This window comes from Cebus imitator, unplaced genomic scaffold (genome assembly GCF_001604975.1).
Source record: "Cebus imitator isolate Cc_AM_T3 unplaced genomic scaffold, Cebus_imitator-1.0 Scaffold18, whole genome shotgun sequence".
NCBI classification, from domain to species: domain Eukaryota; kingdom Metazoa; phylum Chordata; class Mammalia; order Primates; family Cebidae; genus Cebus; species Cebus imitator.
Window position 1 is genome coordinate 17,282,414 of NW_016107333.1, and position 18,389 is coordinate 17,300,802.

At 37.5% G+C, this 18,389-nt stretch overlaps 2 protein-coding genes across 17 annotated transcripts in view; one reads left to right on the forward strand and one right to left on the reverse strand.

The window, feature by feature from the left end:
- The window catches only part of ANKS1B (ankyrin repeat and sterile alpha motif domain containing 1B), a 1,267,908-nt gene that overhangs the window by 912,094 nt on the left and 337,425 nt on the right, over positions 1-18,389 (reverse strand). The gene's annotated exons all lie outside the window — the stretch shown is intronic.
- On the forward strand, positions 14,370-16,658 carry FAM71C (family with sequence similarity 71 member C). Its single transcript, XM_017511184.2, has 2 exons — positions 14,370-15,398; positions 15,896-16,658. Exons 1-2 carry the CDS (start codon positions 14,784-14,786, stop codon positions 16,004-16,006), a joined length of 726 nt encoding a protein of 241 aa, XP_017366673.1. The 5' UTR covers positions 14,370-14,783; the 3' UTR covers positions 16,007-16,658.

Below are 18,389 nucleotides of genomic sequence, written 5' to 3' on the forward strand. Positions count from 1 at the left end.
GCTATCCATCAAGCTACCATTGACTTTGTTCAAAAAATTGGAAAAAAACACCTTAAATTTTATATGGAACAAAAAAAGAGCCCATATAGACAAGACAATCCCAAGGAAAAAAAAAAAAAAACAACAAAGCTGGAAGCATCATGCTATCTGAATTCAAACTATGCCATGCTACAGTAATCAAAACAGCATGGTACTGATACCAAAACAGAGATATAGACCAATAGAAAAGAACAGAGGCCTCAGAAGTAACCCCACACATCTATACCTGTCTGATATTTGACAAACCTGACAAAAACAAGCAATGGGGAAAAGATTCCCGATTTAATAAATGGAGTTGGGAAAACTGGCTGGCCATAGGCAGAAAGCTGAAACTGGATCCCTTCCTTACACCTTATATGAAAATTAACTCCAGATGGATTAAAAATTTAAACATAACACCTATAAAAACCCTGGAAGAAAACCTAAGAAATACCATTCAGGACATGGGCATGGTCAAGGACTTCATGACTAAACCACTAAAAGCAGTTGCAGCAAAAGCCAAAATAGACAAACGGGATCTAATTAAACTAAAGAGCTCTGCACAGCAAAATAAACTATTATTAGAGTGAATCAGCAACCAACAGAAGGGGAAAAAACTTTGCAATCTACCCATCTCATAAAGGGCTAATATCCAGAATCTACAAAGAACTTAAACCAAGTTACAAGAAAAAAACAAACAACTCCATCCAAAAGTGGCCAAAGGATATGAACAGACACTTCTCAAAAGAAGACATTTATGCAGCCAACAAACATATATATAAAAGCTCATCATCACCGTTCATTAGAGAAATGCAAATCAAAACCACATTGAGATATCATCTCATGCCAGTTAGAATGACGATCATCAAAAAATCTGGAGAAAACAGATGCTGGAGAGGATATGGAGAAATAGGAATGCTTTTACACTGTTGGTGGGAGTGTAAATTAGTTCAATCATCATGGAAGACAGTGTGGTGATTCCTCAAGGATCTTGAACCAGAAATACCATTTGACCCAGCAATCCCATTACTGGGTATATACCCAAAGGATTATAAGTCATTCTATTATAAAGACATATGCACACGTATGTTTATTGTGACACTGTTCACAATAGCAAAGACGTGGAACCAACCAAATGCCCATCAGTGATATCCTGGTTAAAGAAAATGTGGTACATATATACCATGGAATATTATGCAGCCATAAAAAAGAATGAGTTCATGTCCTTTGCAGGGACATGGATAAAGCTGAAACCATCATTCTCAGCAAACTGACACAGGAACAGAAAACCAAACACCACATGTTCTAACACATAAGTGGGTGTTTAACAATGAGAACACTTGGACACAGGGAGGGGAACATCACACATCGGGGCCTGTTGGGGTATGAGGGTCTAGAGGATGGAGAGCAGGGTGTGGGGGTATAGGGGAGGAATAGAATTAGGAGAAATACCTAATGTAGATGACAGGGAGACGGATGCAGCAAAACACATATACACATGTAACAAGCNTGGGATAGCACTAGGAGAAATACCTAATGTAGATGACTGGGTGATGGATGCAACAAACCACCATGGCACATGTATAACTATGTAAACAACCTGCACATTCTATACATGTACCTCAGAACTTAAAGTATATAAAAAAAAAAATCCAGTAATTTTACTGCTTTGGTATGCATCCAAAAAATTAAAAGCAGAATCTCAAAGAGATATTTCCAAACCCATATTATAGAAGCATTTTTTACAACAGCCAAAATGTGGAGGCAATCTGTGTCTATTGACAAATGAATGAAAAAAATATGGTATATATACACAATGGAATATTATTCAGCCTTAAAAAGAAAAATCATGTTATATGTTACAACAGAGATGAATCTTGAGAACATTATGCTAAGTGAAGTAAGCTAATCACAAAAAGACAAATATTGTATGATTCCACTTATTTGAGGTATCCAAAGTAGTCAAATTCATAGAAATAAGTAAAAGGGTGGTTGCCACTGGGAGATGGAGGAGGAATAAATAGCAAGTTTTATTTAATGGGTACAGACTTTCATAATTCCATAATAAAAAAGCTTTGGAGATTGATTAGATAATAACATGAATATACTTACCACTATTGAACTGTACACTTTAAAATGGTTAATATGGAAAATTCTATGTTATGTGTATCTTAACAAGTTTTTAATGTTCAATAGGGTAATTATGCAAACATTTAAAATCAAGAGGAAACTGGATCATTCAATAAATGATGCTAGAAAAACTGATGACTAATTTGGGGGTAGGGAGGAACCACAGATAAATTTTAAGTCAAAAAATAAAAATATATGAAGAATATAGGATAAAATATTTTTTATAATTATGGGGCTGGTCAAGGCAGCCTAAGCAAGATAAACCCAGAAGCTTTAAGTAATTGCAAATATAGAACACTTCATAAAAATTAAAGCTTTTATACCATAAAAAAATATATATATATATATATATATAAAGACCAAGAAACAAACTGGAAAAATACATTTAAAATATTTTTAAAAGGCAACGCTTGTTTTTGTCAGTCAATTCTTGCTTTCACAGTAATTTTATTCAATAAAGTCACCATGAACACCAAATTAGCAAATACTAAATCACTGCTCCTAAGAGAATGCAGGTTTAGGTTCCTGGAGCCTCAGGTCACAATATTTTTATCAACTGATCAATACAAAATCTTGTTTTGTATATGCTTCAGTTTAAAGACAACTTATTTAACATATATTGTTGATTTATTAACATTGAACTCACAGCCATGATTTCCACACTGTAACTCATGCCTCAATGAAGCTTACCTGACACACAGATTTTCTCAAAAGGCACATCACTATGTTTCTTTTACCTCATTTAGAAACACTAGAAAGCACTTCAGCACTACACTGGAGGCCATTTTAAACAGTGAAATGCCCAAGAAAAATCACAAAAATAAAAAAAAAATTAAGTGGCACTACATAAAATGTGAAAAGGACACTTGTTTCTTGTTTACAATATGACAACTGAAACGAGAAGGCAAAGTGTTGTTTTGCTTAACTTCAACTGGGACTCAACTGGGAACATGTGCAATTTTTCAATGCTCTGTGCATGTCCATGAATGAGAAGAACCATGAAAACAAACAACCATTTATGATTACAAATTTTAGCAAATAAGTGCATTTTTCAAATATGGAGTCCACTAGTAATATGGATTTAATGCTTTAAAATATAATTCAGAATCAATTCTTTCAAAAATATAAGAAGTAAAAATAATGTGATTCACACAAGAAAAATACAATTGCCTCATAAACATCTAAAGGGAAACAAAAACTTCTTCTTACTTATGATCAGAAAAATGTGACTTCAGTCAACAGTGATAAATAATAATTGATGGCTAGGTGCAGTAGCTCACACCTGTAATCCCAGCACTTTGGGAGAGTGAGACGTGTGGATCATTTTAGGTCAGGAGTTCAAGACCAGCTTGACCAACATGGTGAAACCCTGTCTCTTCTAAAAATACAAAAAAACCCCCCACAAAATTAGCCAGGCATGTTGGTGCATGTCTGCAGTCCCAGCTACTCGGGAGGCTGAGGCAGGAGAACTGCTTTAACCTGGGAAGCAGAGTTTGCTGAGATCATGCCACTGTACTCCAGCATGAGTGACAGAGTGAGACTCTGTCTCAAAAAATAATAATTGATATCTCTGATATGGTTTGCCTGTGTTCCCACCAAAATCTCATATTGGATTGTAGTTCCCATAATCCCCATGTGCGATGGCTAATACTGAATGTCAACTTGATTGGATTGTGAGATGCGAAGTATTGATTTTGGGTGTGTCTGTGAGGATGTTGCCAAAGGAGATTAACATTTGAGTGAGAAGCTGGAAAAGGCAGATCCACCCTTAATCTGAGTGAGCATAATCTAATCAGCTGCCAGTGCGGCTAGGATAAAAGCAGGCAGAAGAACCTGAAAAGACCACACTGGCTTAGACTTGCAGCCTACATCTTTCTCCCATGCTGGATGCTTCCTGCCCTTGAACATCAGACTTGAAGTTCTTCAGCTCTGGGACTCAGGCTGGCTTCCTCAGCTTGCAGACAGACTATTGTGGGACCTTGTGATCATGTGAGTTTAATACTCCTTAATAAATTTCACTTTATATATATAATATATATATATATATACACATATATATACGTAGATATCATACATATATATATATATATATATATATATAGAGAGAGAGAGAGAGAGAGAGAGACTTATCCTATTAGTTCTGTCCCTCTAGAGAACCCTAATATGCCCTGTGTCATGGGAGGGACCTGGTAGGAGGTAATTAAATCATGGGGGTGGTTACACACATGTTCTCATGACGGTGAGTGAGTGAGTTCTCATGAGATCTGATGGTTCATAAGGGTCTTTCCCCCTTTTCTTGTCACTTCTTTCTCTTGCTGCCATGTAAAGAAGGACATGTTTGTTTCCCTTTCCACCATGAACTAATATATTAAATTGGTACCACAGAGACTGGGGGACTGCTATAATGTGAAAGCGACTTTGGAACTGTGCAACACGCAGAAATTGGAACAGTTTGGAGGGCTCAGAAGACAGGAAAATGTGGGAAATTTGGAACTTTCTAGAGACCTGTTGAATGGTATCAGCCAAAATGTTGATAGTGATATGGACAATGAAGTCCAGGCTGAGGTGGTCTCAGATGGAAATGAGGAAATTGTTGGGAACTGGAAAAAGGGTGATTCTTGCTATGCGTTAGCAAAGAGATGGGAAGCATTTTGTTCCTGCCTCAGAGATTTGTGGAATGTCGAACCTCAGAGATATGATTTAGGGGATCTGTTAGAAGATGTCTAAGTGGCAAAGCATTCAAGAGGAAGGAGAACATCATAGTTTCAAAAATTTGCAGCCTGATGATGCAGTAAAAGAGAAAAACCCATTTTCTGGGGAGAAATTCAAGCAACTGCAGAAATTTGCATAAGTAATGAGGAACCAAATGTTAATTACCAAGACAATTGGGGAAAATGTCTTCAGAGCCTTTCAGAGACATTCACAGCAGCTCCTCCCATCACAGGTCCTGAGGCCTAGGAGGGAAAAATGGTTTCCTGAGCTGGGTCCAGGGCCCTCTGCTGTGTGCTGCCTCATGACCTGGTGCCCTGCATCTTACCCACTGCGGCTCTGGCTAAAAGGTGTCAAGGTACAGCTCAGGTCATGGCTTCAGAGGGTGTAAGCCCCAAGCCTTGGTAGTTTCCATGTGGTATTTGTCCTGCAGGTGCACAGAAGACAAGAATTGAGGTCTGGGAATGTTTGCCTAGATTTCAGAGGATGTATGGAAATGCCTGGATGTCCAGGCAGAAGTTTGCTTGGTGCAGGGGCACAGTCCTCATAAAGGACCTCTGATAGGGCAGTGCAAAAGGGAAATATGAGATTGGAGCCCCTAAACAGAGTCCCCACTGGGGCACTACCTAGTAGACATTGTTTTAAAACTTTAAGGTTTAGTGACTACCGTAATGGATTTCAGACTGGCATGAGGCCTATGGCCCCTTTGTTTTGGCCAATTTCTCCCATTTGGAACAGGTATATTTACCCAATACCTGTATCCCCACTGTATATAGGAAGTAACTAACTTGCTTTTGATTTTACAGGCCCATAGGCGGAAGAAACTTGCCTTGTCTCAGATGAGACTTTGGACTGTGGACTCTTGAGTAAATGCTGAAAAGTTAAGACTTTAGGGGACTGTTGGGAAGGCATGATTGGTTTTGAAATGTGAGGACATGAGATTTGGGAGGTACCAGGGGCAGAATGATATAGTTTCATTGTGTCCCCACCAAAATCTCATCTTGGATTGTATTTCCCATAATCCCCACATGTCACGGGAGGGACCCAGTTGGAGGCAATTGAATCATGGGGGCAGTTACCCCCATCCTGCTGTTCTTATAATAGTGAATGAGTTCTCACAAGATCTGATGGTTTTATAAGGAGCGTCTCCTGCCACCATATGAAGGATGTGTTTGCTTCCCTTCAATCATGATTGTAAGTTTCCTGAGGCCTCCTAAGCCCTGCAGAACTGTTTGAGTCAACTGAACCCCTTTCCTTTATGAATTACCCAGTCTCAGATAGTTCTTCATAGCAAAGTGAGAACTGACTAGAACAACCAATTAACAAAAATAGACAGCCAGGTGTGGTGGCTCACACCTGTAATCCCAGCACTTTGGTAGTCCAAGTGGGCAGACCACCTGAGGTCAGGAGTTCAAGACCATCCTGGCCAACACAGTGAAACCCATCTCTACTGAAAATACAAAAATTAGCCAGGTGTGGTGATGAGCACCTATCATCTCAGCTACTTGGGAGGCTGAGACAGAAGAATCACTTGAACCCAGGAGGCAGAAGTTGCAGTGAGCTGAGATTGCACCACTGCACTCCAGCCTGGGCGATGGAGCAAAACTCCATCTCAAAATAAATTAATTAATTAAAATAAAATAAGTCAGATAAAAATGATCATACAAACAATTAATCCCACACTGTCTTCAGCTATCCCTACTTTATGCTCCTTGTAGAGCAATTTTGATGATTCAAGACAAGTGAATCAAAAACACCTAAAGTAATGTTGCTATGGTTTGAGTGTCCCCTCCAAAACTCATGTTGAAATTTAACTGCTATTTTAATAGTATTAAAAGGTGAGACTATTAAGAGATAATCAGACCATAAGGACTTTGCCCTTACGAATGGATAAATGTCAATATTATTGGAGTGTGTTTGCTATGAAAGAGTAAGTTCAACCCACTCTCATTCTCTTGACCTCTCTTACCCTATCACCTTCTGCCTTGGGATGATAAGAAGAAATATCTTGCCAGATGCCAGCACCTTGATATTGGACTTCCCAGCCTCCAGGACTGTGAGAAGTAAATTTCTTTTCTTTATAAATTGCCCAGTCTGTGTTATTCTGTCATAGCAGCACAAAATGGACTAAGACAGGTACAGACTGAAATGAAAAATGAATGGATGAATGGGTAGGTAGATGGATGGATGAATGGATCAATGGATGGATAAATTGGTTCCATGAGTAAACGAATGGACAGATGCAAGCAATAACTTGCAAACTAGTCTACAGAAACTCATGGTGCTATAATAAGTCATTATGACTTTCTACAATTTATTTTTTCAGAAAATATAAAATCATTATTAGAAAATTTAGATCTGCTTGTTGCAAATAATTCAAACAATGTGTAAGTATATAAAGCAGGAAGTTAAATTCTCCCATAAATCTTAAGACTTAGAAATAACCACTATTAGCAATATAATATATATACTTCCAGATTTTCTGAGCACATACAAATTAATGTTACACATATTAGAATGCACTTATTATATGAGGTTCGTTTGTACTACGTATACTGTTGTTTAACTTGCCAATCTTACCAAAACAGACAGCGTGATGTCTCTGGAGGCCACAGAAAAAACAGAAAAAAAACAATTTGCATTTGTATAGTAAACAATTTATGAGAATCTTGCATGAATATTGAAAGGGCTCCATAACAATCCTACAAACAGGAGCTAACTTCCACATTTTAAAGAAGAAGAAGCAGGGGGTGAGTTACTTGCCCAAGATTTTACAACCAAAAATTAAGTCAGTGCAATGACTTTAACTAAATTATAAGGTTCCTCAGAGCAGAAACCACAATTCCTATTTTGTATCATTTACAGTACCTGGCATAAAACTATAAAGAGGCATGATGAGAGTAGGATGTTTATATTGCTTACTGCTCTATGCTGTACATATAACAAATGGTTAATAAACATCTGTGAAACAAATGGATGGAAAGATGTATAAAGTAATAGAAAATGGGAAGAGATTCTAAGTGACCTAAGATATTTATCAAACCATCATTTTTTAAATTTGGGCAATAAATAATAAATACATTTAGCAGCTCACTCACTCTGTAAGCATAATACAACATAATAACCAATATAACCGATATCATTGATATCAATATCAAAATGATATCAACTGAATATACTGTAGATAAGAGTGACATCAACAATTATTGATTTCCTCTTTAACAGTGAAATGCCATAGTAAAACATATTGAACAATAGACACTATATACCCGTCTTGTTACTATGAGGAGCAATGCCCTGTTTATTTTTTTAATTTTATATCAAATATTCACATGGAATTTGGCTCAAACACAATAGATATGCAAACTATAAAAGTATAAATAGTCCATAGGAACTATGGGAAAGTATAAATAGTCCATAGAATCGTGAAATTTAAGTGAGACAAGGAATGTTAAATGCTTATCACTGCACTTGGAATGTGGTTGGTACTCAATAAGTGTTAGATATTGTTATTAACATCACTATTGTTAACATCATTATAAAGCTTTCCTAAAATGATAAAAAGTTGAGGCTTTCCAATGGCAAAATTATAGTTCATTTATTTTAAAAGTTATAAAAAATAACTGTACAAAATGATAAAAATCTAGATCACACAAATGCTTGATAGGAAAGCTGAAATACATTTTTCTGTAAATACTTGTATGTCCCATCTTCTGCCTAGATGCAGACAACAGGCATATTCTCCTTGAATGAATATATGAGAGATGAAATGTCTACTGACCTAATTTCTGCAGCTATTGTATCCATTTCTTATAGCCACTGTAACAAACCACCACAAACTTAGTATTATAATTTAGAACAACAAAAATATATTTTCTGACAGTTATTGGGATCAAAAGTTTAAGATACATTTTACAGGGCTAAAATTAAGATGTTAGCAGGGCTAGTTACTTCTGGAGGCTCTAAAAGAGAATCTAGGCCAGGCATGGTGGCTCATGTCTGTAATCCCAGCACTTTGGGAGGCTGACAGGGCAAATTACCTGAGGTCAGGAGTTCAGGACAAGGCAGTCCAACATGGTAAAACCCCATCTCTATTAAAAATACAAAAAAATAGCTGGGCATGGTGGTGCATGCCTATAATCCCAGCTACTCAGGAGGCTGAGGCAGAAGAATAGCTTACACCCAGGAGGTGGAGGTTGCAGTGAGCTGAGATGGTGTCTCAGCAACAGCCTGGGCAACAGAGTAAGACTACATCTCAAATAAATAAATATGTATATAAATAAAAATAAAAGAGAATCTGATCTTGGCCTTTTTCATCTTCAAGGGGCCCCCTGCATTCCTTGGCTCATAGCCTCTTCCTCCATCTTCAAAGCTAGCAAATTTCTGCTTTCTTCATCATATCATATTATAAGTACCTTCATAATTACATTGGCCACACGTTGATAATCCAGGATAATCCTCCACTGTAATATCCTTTTGTTAACCATATATGTCCCTTTTGTCATATACAGTAACATATTCGCAGGTTCTAGATATTATGATGTGGACATTTGGGGAGGAGCATTATGCTGTCTATTACAGTGCATCCTCTGGACACCAAATAATCACATTCATTCACATGTAAAATCCATTCATACTATCTCAACATCCTCATGAATCTTAACCCATTATATAACATCAACTTAAATTCAAAATCTTGAAAACACAAAAGTCCCATATCTCCTCATATAAATCAAGCATGAGTCAGACTTATCTGTGAATCTGTGAAACTAGAATAAAAAGTTATCTGCTCCTAAAATTCAATAATATGACAAGTATAGGGAAACAATTATAAATATTCCAACCAAAGAGGGAGAAATAAAAGATAAAAAGGGATTCAATAGACAGAAGCAATTCAGAATTGCAACTGGGTAAACTCCATTATGTTTCAAGGTCTGGGAATAATCCTTTGCATTTCTCAGCTCTACCCTCTGAGTGGTCCTCAGCCCCACCTTCTGAGTCCTCCTTCCTCTTCCACAAAGGTTAACTTATGTTTGCAACTCAGTAGTTTTATAACCATATTTCCTGCCTGCAGAATTTCAGGAATCCAAAAGCCTTCTTTCACTTTGTCCTCTGTCCTGTTAAGTTCAAGCTGTCAAAGCCTCTGCTAATAAATCATTCTTGAAAACACTGTGGGTCTCCCACGTACGTCACAAGAATTTCCTGGATAACCCAAACTCTGTATTATAGAAGGTCTCTGCCATACCAGCATAATTCATCTCATCATAATTCAGATTTGCTTAATCTCTTCAAAGAGCCCTCTGTGTGGTTGAATAATCTCAGTTTTTGATCCTACTAAGGCACTAGAAACAAGTTATCTAGCCATGCTTTTAACTTTCTCTCTAAGTACACTTCTTGACAGTGAATCTACAAATTTCAGTGTTTTCCCAATTTGGATAGGTTAAGAATGTTCCAACCATCAAGTCCTGGTTTCTTTTTGTTTAAAAGTTCTTCCCGCAATTTATCTCTTTCCTCCTCTCACATTTCAGTACAGGCAACAAGAGGAAACCAGGCCTTACCTCTGACACTTTATTTAGAAATCTACTCAGCAAAATATCCAAGTTCACCACCTACTAGATCTGCTTTGCACAAAACCATAGAATATAATTCATCTAGACTCTCTGCTACCATGTAACAAGTATCTCCTTTCCTCCAGTTTTCAATAACATGTTTCTCATTTATTTCTGAGTCCTTAACAGAAGTATCTTTAACATTCATGTTTATTAACATTCTCTCTACAATGTTTCTGGTATTCTCTAAGATCATACAAGTTCTACCATTCTTTCTTCTGAACCCTCACAGTAGTGACTTTAATATCCATGTCTGTACAAACATGTTTAAGACAATTAAGCAATCTCTAAGACAATACAGGTTTTCTCTATTATATCACTTCTTTCTGAGCCCTTACTAGCAGAATCTTTAATGTCCATAATTCTGTTAAAGGCAATCTAAGCTTTTTATATCATGGTCCTCAAAATTCTTCTAGCTTCTACCCAATGCCCAATTCCAAATCCATTTCTATATTTTTATGTACCTGTTATAGTAGCACTCCACTTCCAGGTACCAAAATGTGTAACAGTTTTCTAGGACTACCATTATAAATTACCACAAACTTAGTTACTTATAATAACACAAATTTATTCTCTCATAGTTCTCAAGGTCAAAGTCTAAAATGATTCTCTCTGGGCTAAAGTTAAGGTGTTGGCAGAGCTATTGGCTTCTGGAGGCTCTAGGGGAGAATGCACTTCTGCTTTCTCAGCTTCCAGAGGACTTTTGCATTCCTTTGGTCCATGGCTACATCACTCTGACCTCTACTTTCTACCTCTACCTATCACATATCCTCTGACTCTGACACTCCTGCCTTTCTCTTACAAAGACCATTGTGATTACATTGAACCCACCACATAATCCAGGTAACACCCCCAATTCAAGATCCTTCAACGTTCCTTCATATCTTCAAAGTTCCTCTGCCACATAAGGTAACATATTCAGGTTGTGAAGATTAGAATGTTAGTATCTTTTGGGGGAATTATTCTGTATACCACAGCCATGTTCATTATTGACTGAATTCTGTTTAAAATATTTAACCCATATTTTCTTTTTTTTTCCTGGTTTAATAAGGACTTGTTTATTTTGAAGAAAAAAGCTCCCAACCATCAGGCTGTTCACAAAAATAACCCACAGTATCAACTTTAGAAAACAAATCTTAAGACTATAACACTAATTATTTTTCTAGAGGATGCATTTGATATGCCAACTCTCATTCACAAAAATACATCATTACATTAGTGTTGAACTGCCACACACAGCACACTAATGTTGGGGTGTAACACACATACTTCTAACTCAAAGCTGCTTTTAGGGGCTACTCAACTAAATGAGATTGCCTTTGCAATTAGGGAAACCAACTCATATTTTCAATTACATAGTTTTAAGCACTGACACTACTGATTGACTATCTTACTGAACTAACATCTTGTCATTTCCACATTTCAAGCATTGGTTCTTTTAAAAGTTTTGGGAAGAAGAAATTTGGCAAGAGAATAAAATTATATATTGAATTATACAATTCCCAGAGCAGTTATGTGAATAATATCTCGATTCATTGTTGTGGTTCAAAGTATTTCCAAAGTATGTAGTAGTTTTATTGTTGCAGGGGGAAAGCTAAAGCCCTATCACAAAACCGTAACTATTCTGGAGTTGAAAGATATCTCAGGGGTCATCTCCATTACAAATCTGAGAAAAATAAGGCCCAGAGAGGTTAAATTATAAACCCAGTGACACAAACTCCAACAGAGAGGAGATAGCATACAAATTTATTTTAAGGATATCTAATGACTATATAGAAATCTGATTTAACAGCAAACACATAGAAAGCTGCCGCATTTTCATAAAAGGAATTTCTCAAGTTCAGGTAGTTTTTTATTTAGCTATCTGAGTTTCTCAAGTCTTGAGGCAAATGCTAATAAGGTAGTTTTCTAAACAGCTATAAGTATTTCAGACAAACCCCATCAAATTCTTAAAAGTAGATCTTTGCCAGAATGCTACACAGTATGGTTATCAATCCAAATGAAAGAGGTTCCACTGTTGTCAGCCTTACTGACTGGTTTGGAAAATCCAAATGTCTACAGGTTCTACAAGTAATGTAGTTTCTGGCTTCCTTGGAGATCAGTGCTCTAACGGAACCCGAAGATAAATATCTTGTCATATATGTGTATAGCATAAAAGTGCTCTTAGGAAAATCAGTAAAAAAAGGACTTAAATTAAATTTTTCTGTGTCCGATGCCACCTATCCAGTTGTGCCTTATGAAAAACACCAGAACCACTTGGGTACTTTTAAAATGTTAATTTACTAAATGTGTATTTGGTTTCTTGGTTTTGCCAATTACAAGATTAGTAACATAGACTTGAAGTAGAAGTTAAGATATAAAGACTTTAGAAAGGCCAGTAAAAAGTGCTATTGATATGTGAATAGGCATCTCAATAAATAAAGTAAAAATACTCAATGTATCCAAAATAATCAAATATTCAATATGAAAGGAAGAAATTATGTTTGCATTGACTTATACAACTAAAGACTCAACTGAGCTGGGTACAGTGGCTCACACCTGTAATCTTAGCACTTTGGGAGGCTGAGGCAGGCAGACCATGAAGTCAAGAGTTCGAGACCAGCCTGACCAATATAGTGAAACACCATCTCTACTAAAAATACAAAAATTAGCCAGGTGTGGTGGCACGTGCCTGTGGTCCCAGCTACTTGGGAGGCTGAGGCAGGATAATCACTTGAACTTGGGAAGTGGAGGTTGCAGTGAGCTGAGATCATGCCACTGACTCCAGTCTGGGTGACAGAGTGGGATTCCATCTCAAAAAAAGACTCAACTATGGCTATGGCTCTGTGTGTATGTGTGTGTGTGTGAGCGCGCGTGTGTGTGTGTATTCATGTGGGTTATCATGTGTCATTTCAATATCTTTATAATTATAATCTTATTTTGTTATAAGATATTATAATCTCAATAAATTGATATTTACAATACCTGGCAAAATTCTTTAGAACTCTTCTTTTCAATACAATCTGATGGTAAAGAATAGAGCATAAATGTGATGTTTAAGGCTCTTTTCTCTCCATAGCCATGGTACAAATGTCTAGGTAAACGCTTAAAAATTGCATCAACAGTTTGAAGGTGAGTCAAAATATAAAATTTATCATGGCTGTAGAAACAGACAAAAAATACATTGCTAATAAAATAGTTTTTCCCCTGGTAACAGAAATAAACTTCCTAATAAAACAAAAATTATAAAGAAAATGAAAATTACACCACTCAGAGATAAGCAATTTAAACATTTCACTGAACATAATTCCATACCCGCAAACACATACATGTGATCTTACATAAATTGAATCTTACTTATATTACGAGTTTGAAATCAGTTTTGCTCTTTTTCTTTAAGAAAAAAGAAGGTCAGGGATATCTTTTCATGTCAATAAATATGAAAACTGCATAATCATTTTTAGGGCTGTAGAGTGTCCCACCACCAAATGCTCCATAATTTATTTAAGCAATCCCCTATTGTAAGACAATAATGCTGTTTATAATTTTTTACACTACAATAAACATTGATAAACATTCTATACTAATCTGTTATCCAATTCTCTCTTTAAAATAAATGTCTACAACTAGAGGAGCTGGATATTTTAAGAGTATATATATTTTAAACTCTTGCTTCTAACAAAAAGTTTACCTCTAACCCTTTTGAAAGCAATTTTCCCAAATGCATTAAGGTCCCTAGATGGATGGGGGCGGAGGGGAGTAGTCTGCTGAGCTGTGGAGGGCGGTAGGGGTGAGGGTCGAGTGGAGAGGGCAGTCCCCCTGCCCTGAGGTAGAGACTGTTGGGTGACAGAGACAAAAGGGTGTGTGATAGGGCAGGTCACAATGGGTAGGGGAGGATAAAAGTGGTCCTGCAGTTCATTTAGCAGCAGTGGATGGTTCAGGTTTGAAAGAACAGTGGGATTGGCAGTTGAGGCTGTGGAATCAAAGCGCAAAGGCTGTTGTGAAGTGGAATACCAGGCCAAAATGGAGGTCCCTCCTGAATGAGCACCAATACCTGTGTGCCTGGACATCCACGAGGGCCCCAACATCTGTGCTCCTGATAGCTCCATTAACTAAGCTGGGCATAGTCTGGATCCTGAGGACCGACTGTCTTTGGCATTGAGCAGTTGGTAATCAATACCCCACCCTATTCTCAGTCACTTGGGGACAAAAAAGAAAGCCTGCACAACACTACCACTGGCCCACCTGCCAGAGTGGCCAAGGAAACAGGATACTCTTCAAGGCAAGTTAGGGAAGGTGTGGAGCTGTTGCTAGGAACTGTCTTGATAAAAGAAAGCCATGGAGGGCCAGTGTATGTTACCATATTATACAGCCGAAAGCAGCCCTGCAATGGGCATGTTTAATACCTCCATGGGAAAGCTGCAGCGGCAACTGTACAAAGGCGAGTATACTATATTCAGGTATGCACCCATGTTTGAGAGTGACTTTATCCAGATCAGCAAAACAGGAGAAGTGATTGATGTGCACAACCGTGCCCGAATGGTAACAGTAGCCATCGTTCGCACCAGTCCCTGCCTCACACTACCTGATGTCATGCTGCTGGCCCGACCAGCTGTTGTCTGTGACAATGCCAGGTGTGGTCCTGCCACCCAGGAAAGAGGTAGTCCACCTGCACAGCTCTTAGAACTAACCAGGCTGCTTCCCTTGATGTTTGTGAAAATAAGCATCCACAACAGCATTAAAAAACAGCTCCACCTGAAGCTTGCCACTGGCCGCTCTTTTTATCTTCAGCTATGTCCCCCCTCAGATGCAAGTGAAGACCTTTTTGTTCACTGGGAAAACCTTGTTTACATCCTGAGACCACCAGTGGAGGCTTACAGTGGTACCAAGGCCATCCTGGCTGGGAACACTTCAGACTCATCTATGTTTGAGGAAATGTACAGGAGCCCAATGGTGAGTGTATGCAGAGACTAGATGGGGCCAGTGGCTTTGGGGGAGAGCAGGGAAAGGTCCTATAAGAGCCTTTGGTGCTGTGGCTCACCTGGGAAATGCATTGCATTTAGAAGGGCCAAAAGCCAAATAAGCTTCCATTTGGAGGCCATGGCACATTGAGGAAGTTCCTAGTGCTTCTTCAGTGTTCCCCAGACCTGAATTTCAGAGATTTCTTAGCTGTCAGCAACTCTTCATTTTATATTCACAGCCGTTCATTTTATTTCCAATGACATAACACTATCTAAAGCATCCTGATCAGTCTACTCTGAAACACATACTACAACCTAAGTAGGCTGATATGTTGTAGGACATGTTTCCCTGTGATTGCCACTTATACACATCAGTGGCAATACAACATGCTTGCTTTATGTGCAATAATTTATTTTTGTTGTTTACCTATAAGAAGAGAAAGGAGATCTTGCTGGTCTCACTTTCTTTGCTATTTGTTCTCTCCCTAGGCATATGCCATGAAGTTCTTTGAAGAGAAGGAGCAAATCAGAATCAGTAGACTTCACATGAATGCTGAAATGTTTGGGTCCACCTATTATGATTATACAATAGAGATATGAATCCAACATACCTCCCACATATACTACATTCAAGAGTTTACATACTCCTTCAGTCACAAAACCTATAGTGCCTAATAAAGGGGCAGGGTGGCAATGGCAGTAGCAATGACAGTAAGCACCACCGCAGGTGCCATGGATGTGGCTGCGACCAAGTCTGCAGACTCAGGTGAGAAACACAGCACAGCCGCCTTCAAAGGTCCAGGAGGAAGTTTAGCCAGCATGGCTAGAGTGGGGGAGCTTCCATGGCTTAATCTTGTTATACTGAGGGCTACAAGGACATTCTTGTCCTCAAAGCATACTTCAAACACATCAGTAAGTGCTATTGGCCTCTCCTTAGAGAGCAGCATGAATGTGGTGACTACAGGAGCAGAGAGATACTGACGAGGCTGTTACATTGACAGTATCTCTCTGCTACTCAAAGACTGACTCTCTGCTACTCAAAGAGTCAATATTGGGACTCCCTATCTCAACTCTGCAGAATGAGGCCACATGAGTGAATAGGATGAAAGCCAGAGGGTCTCTACCTAGCTGGACTGACTCTGCAGTAATAGCCTCAAAACCCAATACTACACACGGTGCAGAGGTGGACATCTCACCTAAGACTGTGGAGGAGAGAAACATGATTCACCATAATAAAAATCCATCAACTCAAGTTATCTACTCTAATAACACATTGTCTATTAACAGGAAGGGTAGCAATAAAACTAATGGCAATTTATAATCAGGCTCTGAGAACTATCTGTAACCTTCCCTCAACTTCATATTTTTAAATTAATAGATGACAGAGTAAAATGCTGAAGATTACTCCCAAAGATATGATCCTATATTAGGAGAATTATTGAAAAACTTTTTCCAAAATATAAAATGAGAACCCAGAAACACACACACACACACACACACACACACATTCTCTCTCTCTCTCTCTCTCTCTCTGTCTCTCTCTCTCTCTCTCTCCAGGTTTGAATCATAGCATTGTCACACATTAACTGTGACATTTAGTGCACAGTTTCTTTAAATGGTCACCTTGGGACTATACATGTATAATATCTGGTACATAGTAAGCATTGTGTACATGGTAGTGTTGAGAAACACATTCTGAGTTTAATCATAATTTCTAGAAAGGGCTTAATTTTCTCAGTCTCTTCATTCTTGATTTCCTTCTTAAATCTTAATTAACGGCTTTGCAATTGTCCCATAAAAGCTCTATTTACAGTAAATCTTCTTAGTATTTTCCCAAGAATTTTAATCCCTTGATGTTATTTAGAATTCTAAATTTTCATGAATTTGTAGAAACTTCAATCTAGTCACAATGGAAGGATAATTGCAAAGCACTCATCTTTTTGCTGGTTCTCTCTAATTTTAGTATTCTTGGAGGCAGAAAAAAAAACCCTAATTTAGGATCAATTCATAATCTGGATAAAAACTAGAAATTAGGTCATTTTAGAATTGTAAGATCCATATCCACAGGATTAGTCAATATTCTAATTTTGCAAGTAAAAAATCTGCTTGAGACTAAAGTAATACATCAAATGGTTTGATAACCCAGAACCAGAATGCATAGGTAACCTGGCCCCCAATTAAGTCTGTATTGTTTCCACAGTATTCATGTTTCTCACGACCACTATGCTTTAAATATAAATGATATGTGATACATGTTTGTTGGATCCAATTAAGGGCTATAAATGTGAAATATAATTTATTCCAATCCAAAATATCTAGGGATATAAAATTTTACATAGCACTGTATTAATTGTAAAGATCTCAAAGACTCCTGTAAATATTGTAAGGAAGCAGTTTTTCAGTAGAGCCTCACAGTGCTTATGGCTTAATGATTTTTAATGACCTCCAAAAATGCTTCAGACCTGAAAAAATGGCTTCAAAATGTAAAAAACATTTCACGTTAACTGTTCTAGCTTTGCAAATTTCAAGGTTACATTAATGAGAAATCACATCTAATCATAAAATAAATCACCTTTTGGCAAATAATTTCAAATGAAAACCTTTTTAAAATAAAACAGTTATTGTTGTTCATGTGGTATGTATGCAGTCCAGTATCATGATACTGGAGACTTCCTAAGAGGTTTTAAACAATCATATTGCAAACTCTTAACAGAGGCCAACTTTATCTTTGTACTCAAGGATGGTCAGCATGCTTACCACATTGTAGTCCCTTGATAATCACAGAAGGGATAATTATTAAAAGCACTGCACATTTTGTATTTTTTTCTAAATCTTCAATCTGACCCAATCTCTTTTTAAATTGTATATTCTTTTGGTAAATATTTCAATCTGCTTCTGATTACAAATCCTGATACTCATTACCATCAGATCTTGTTCCTAGGTCACAGTTTTCTTGAAATTCTTTTTTTTTTTTTTTTTTTTT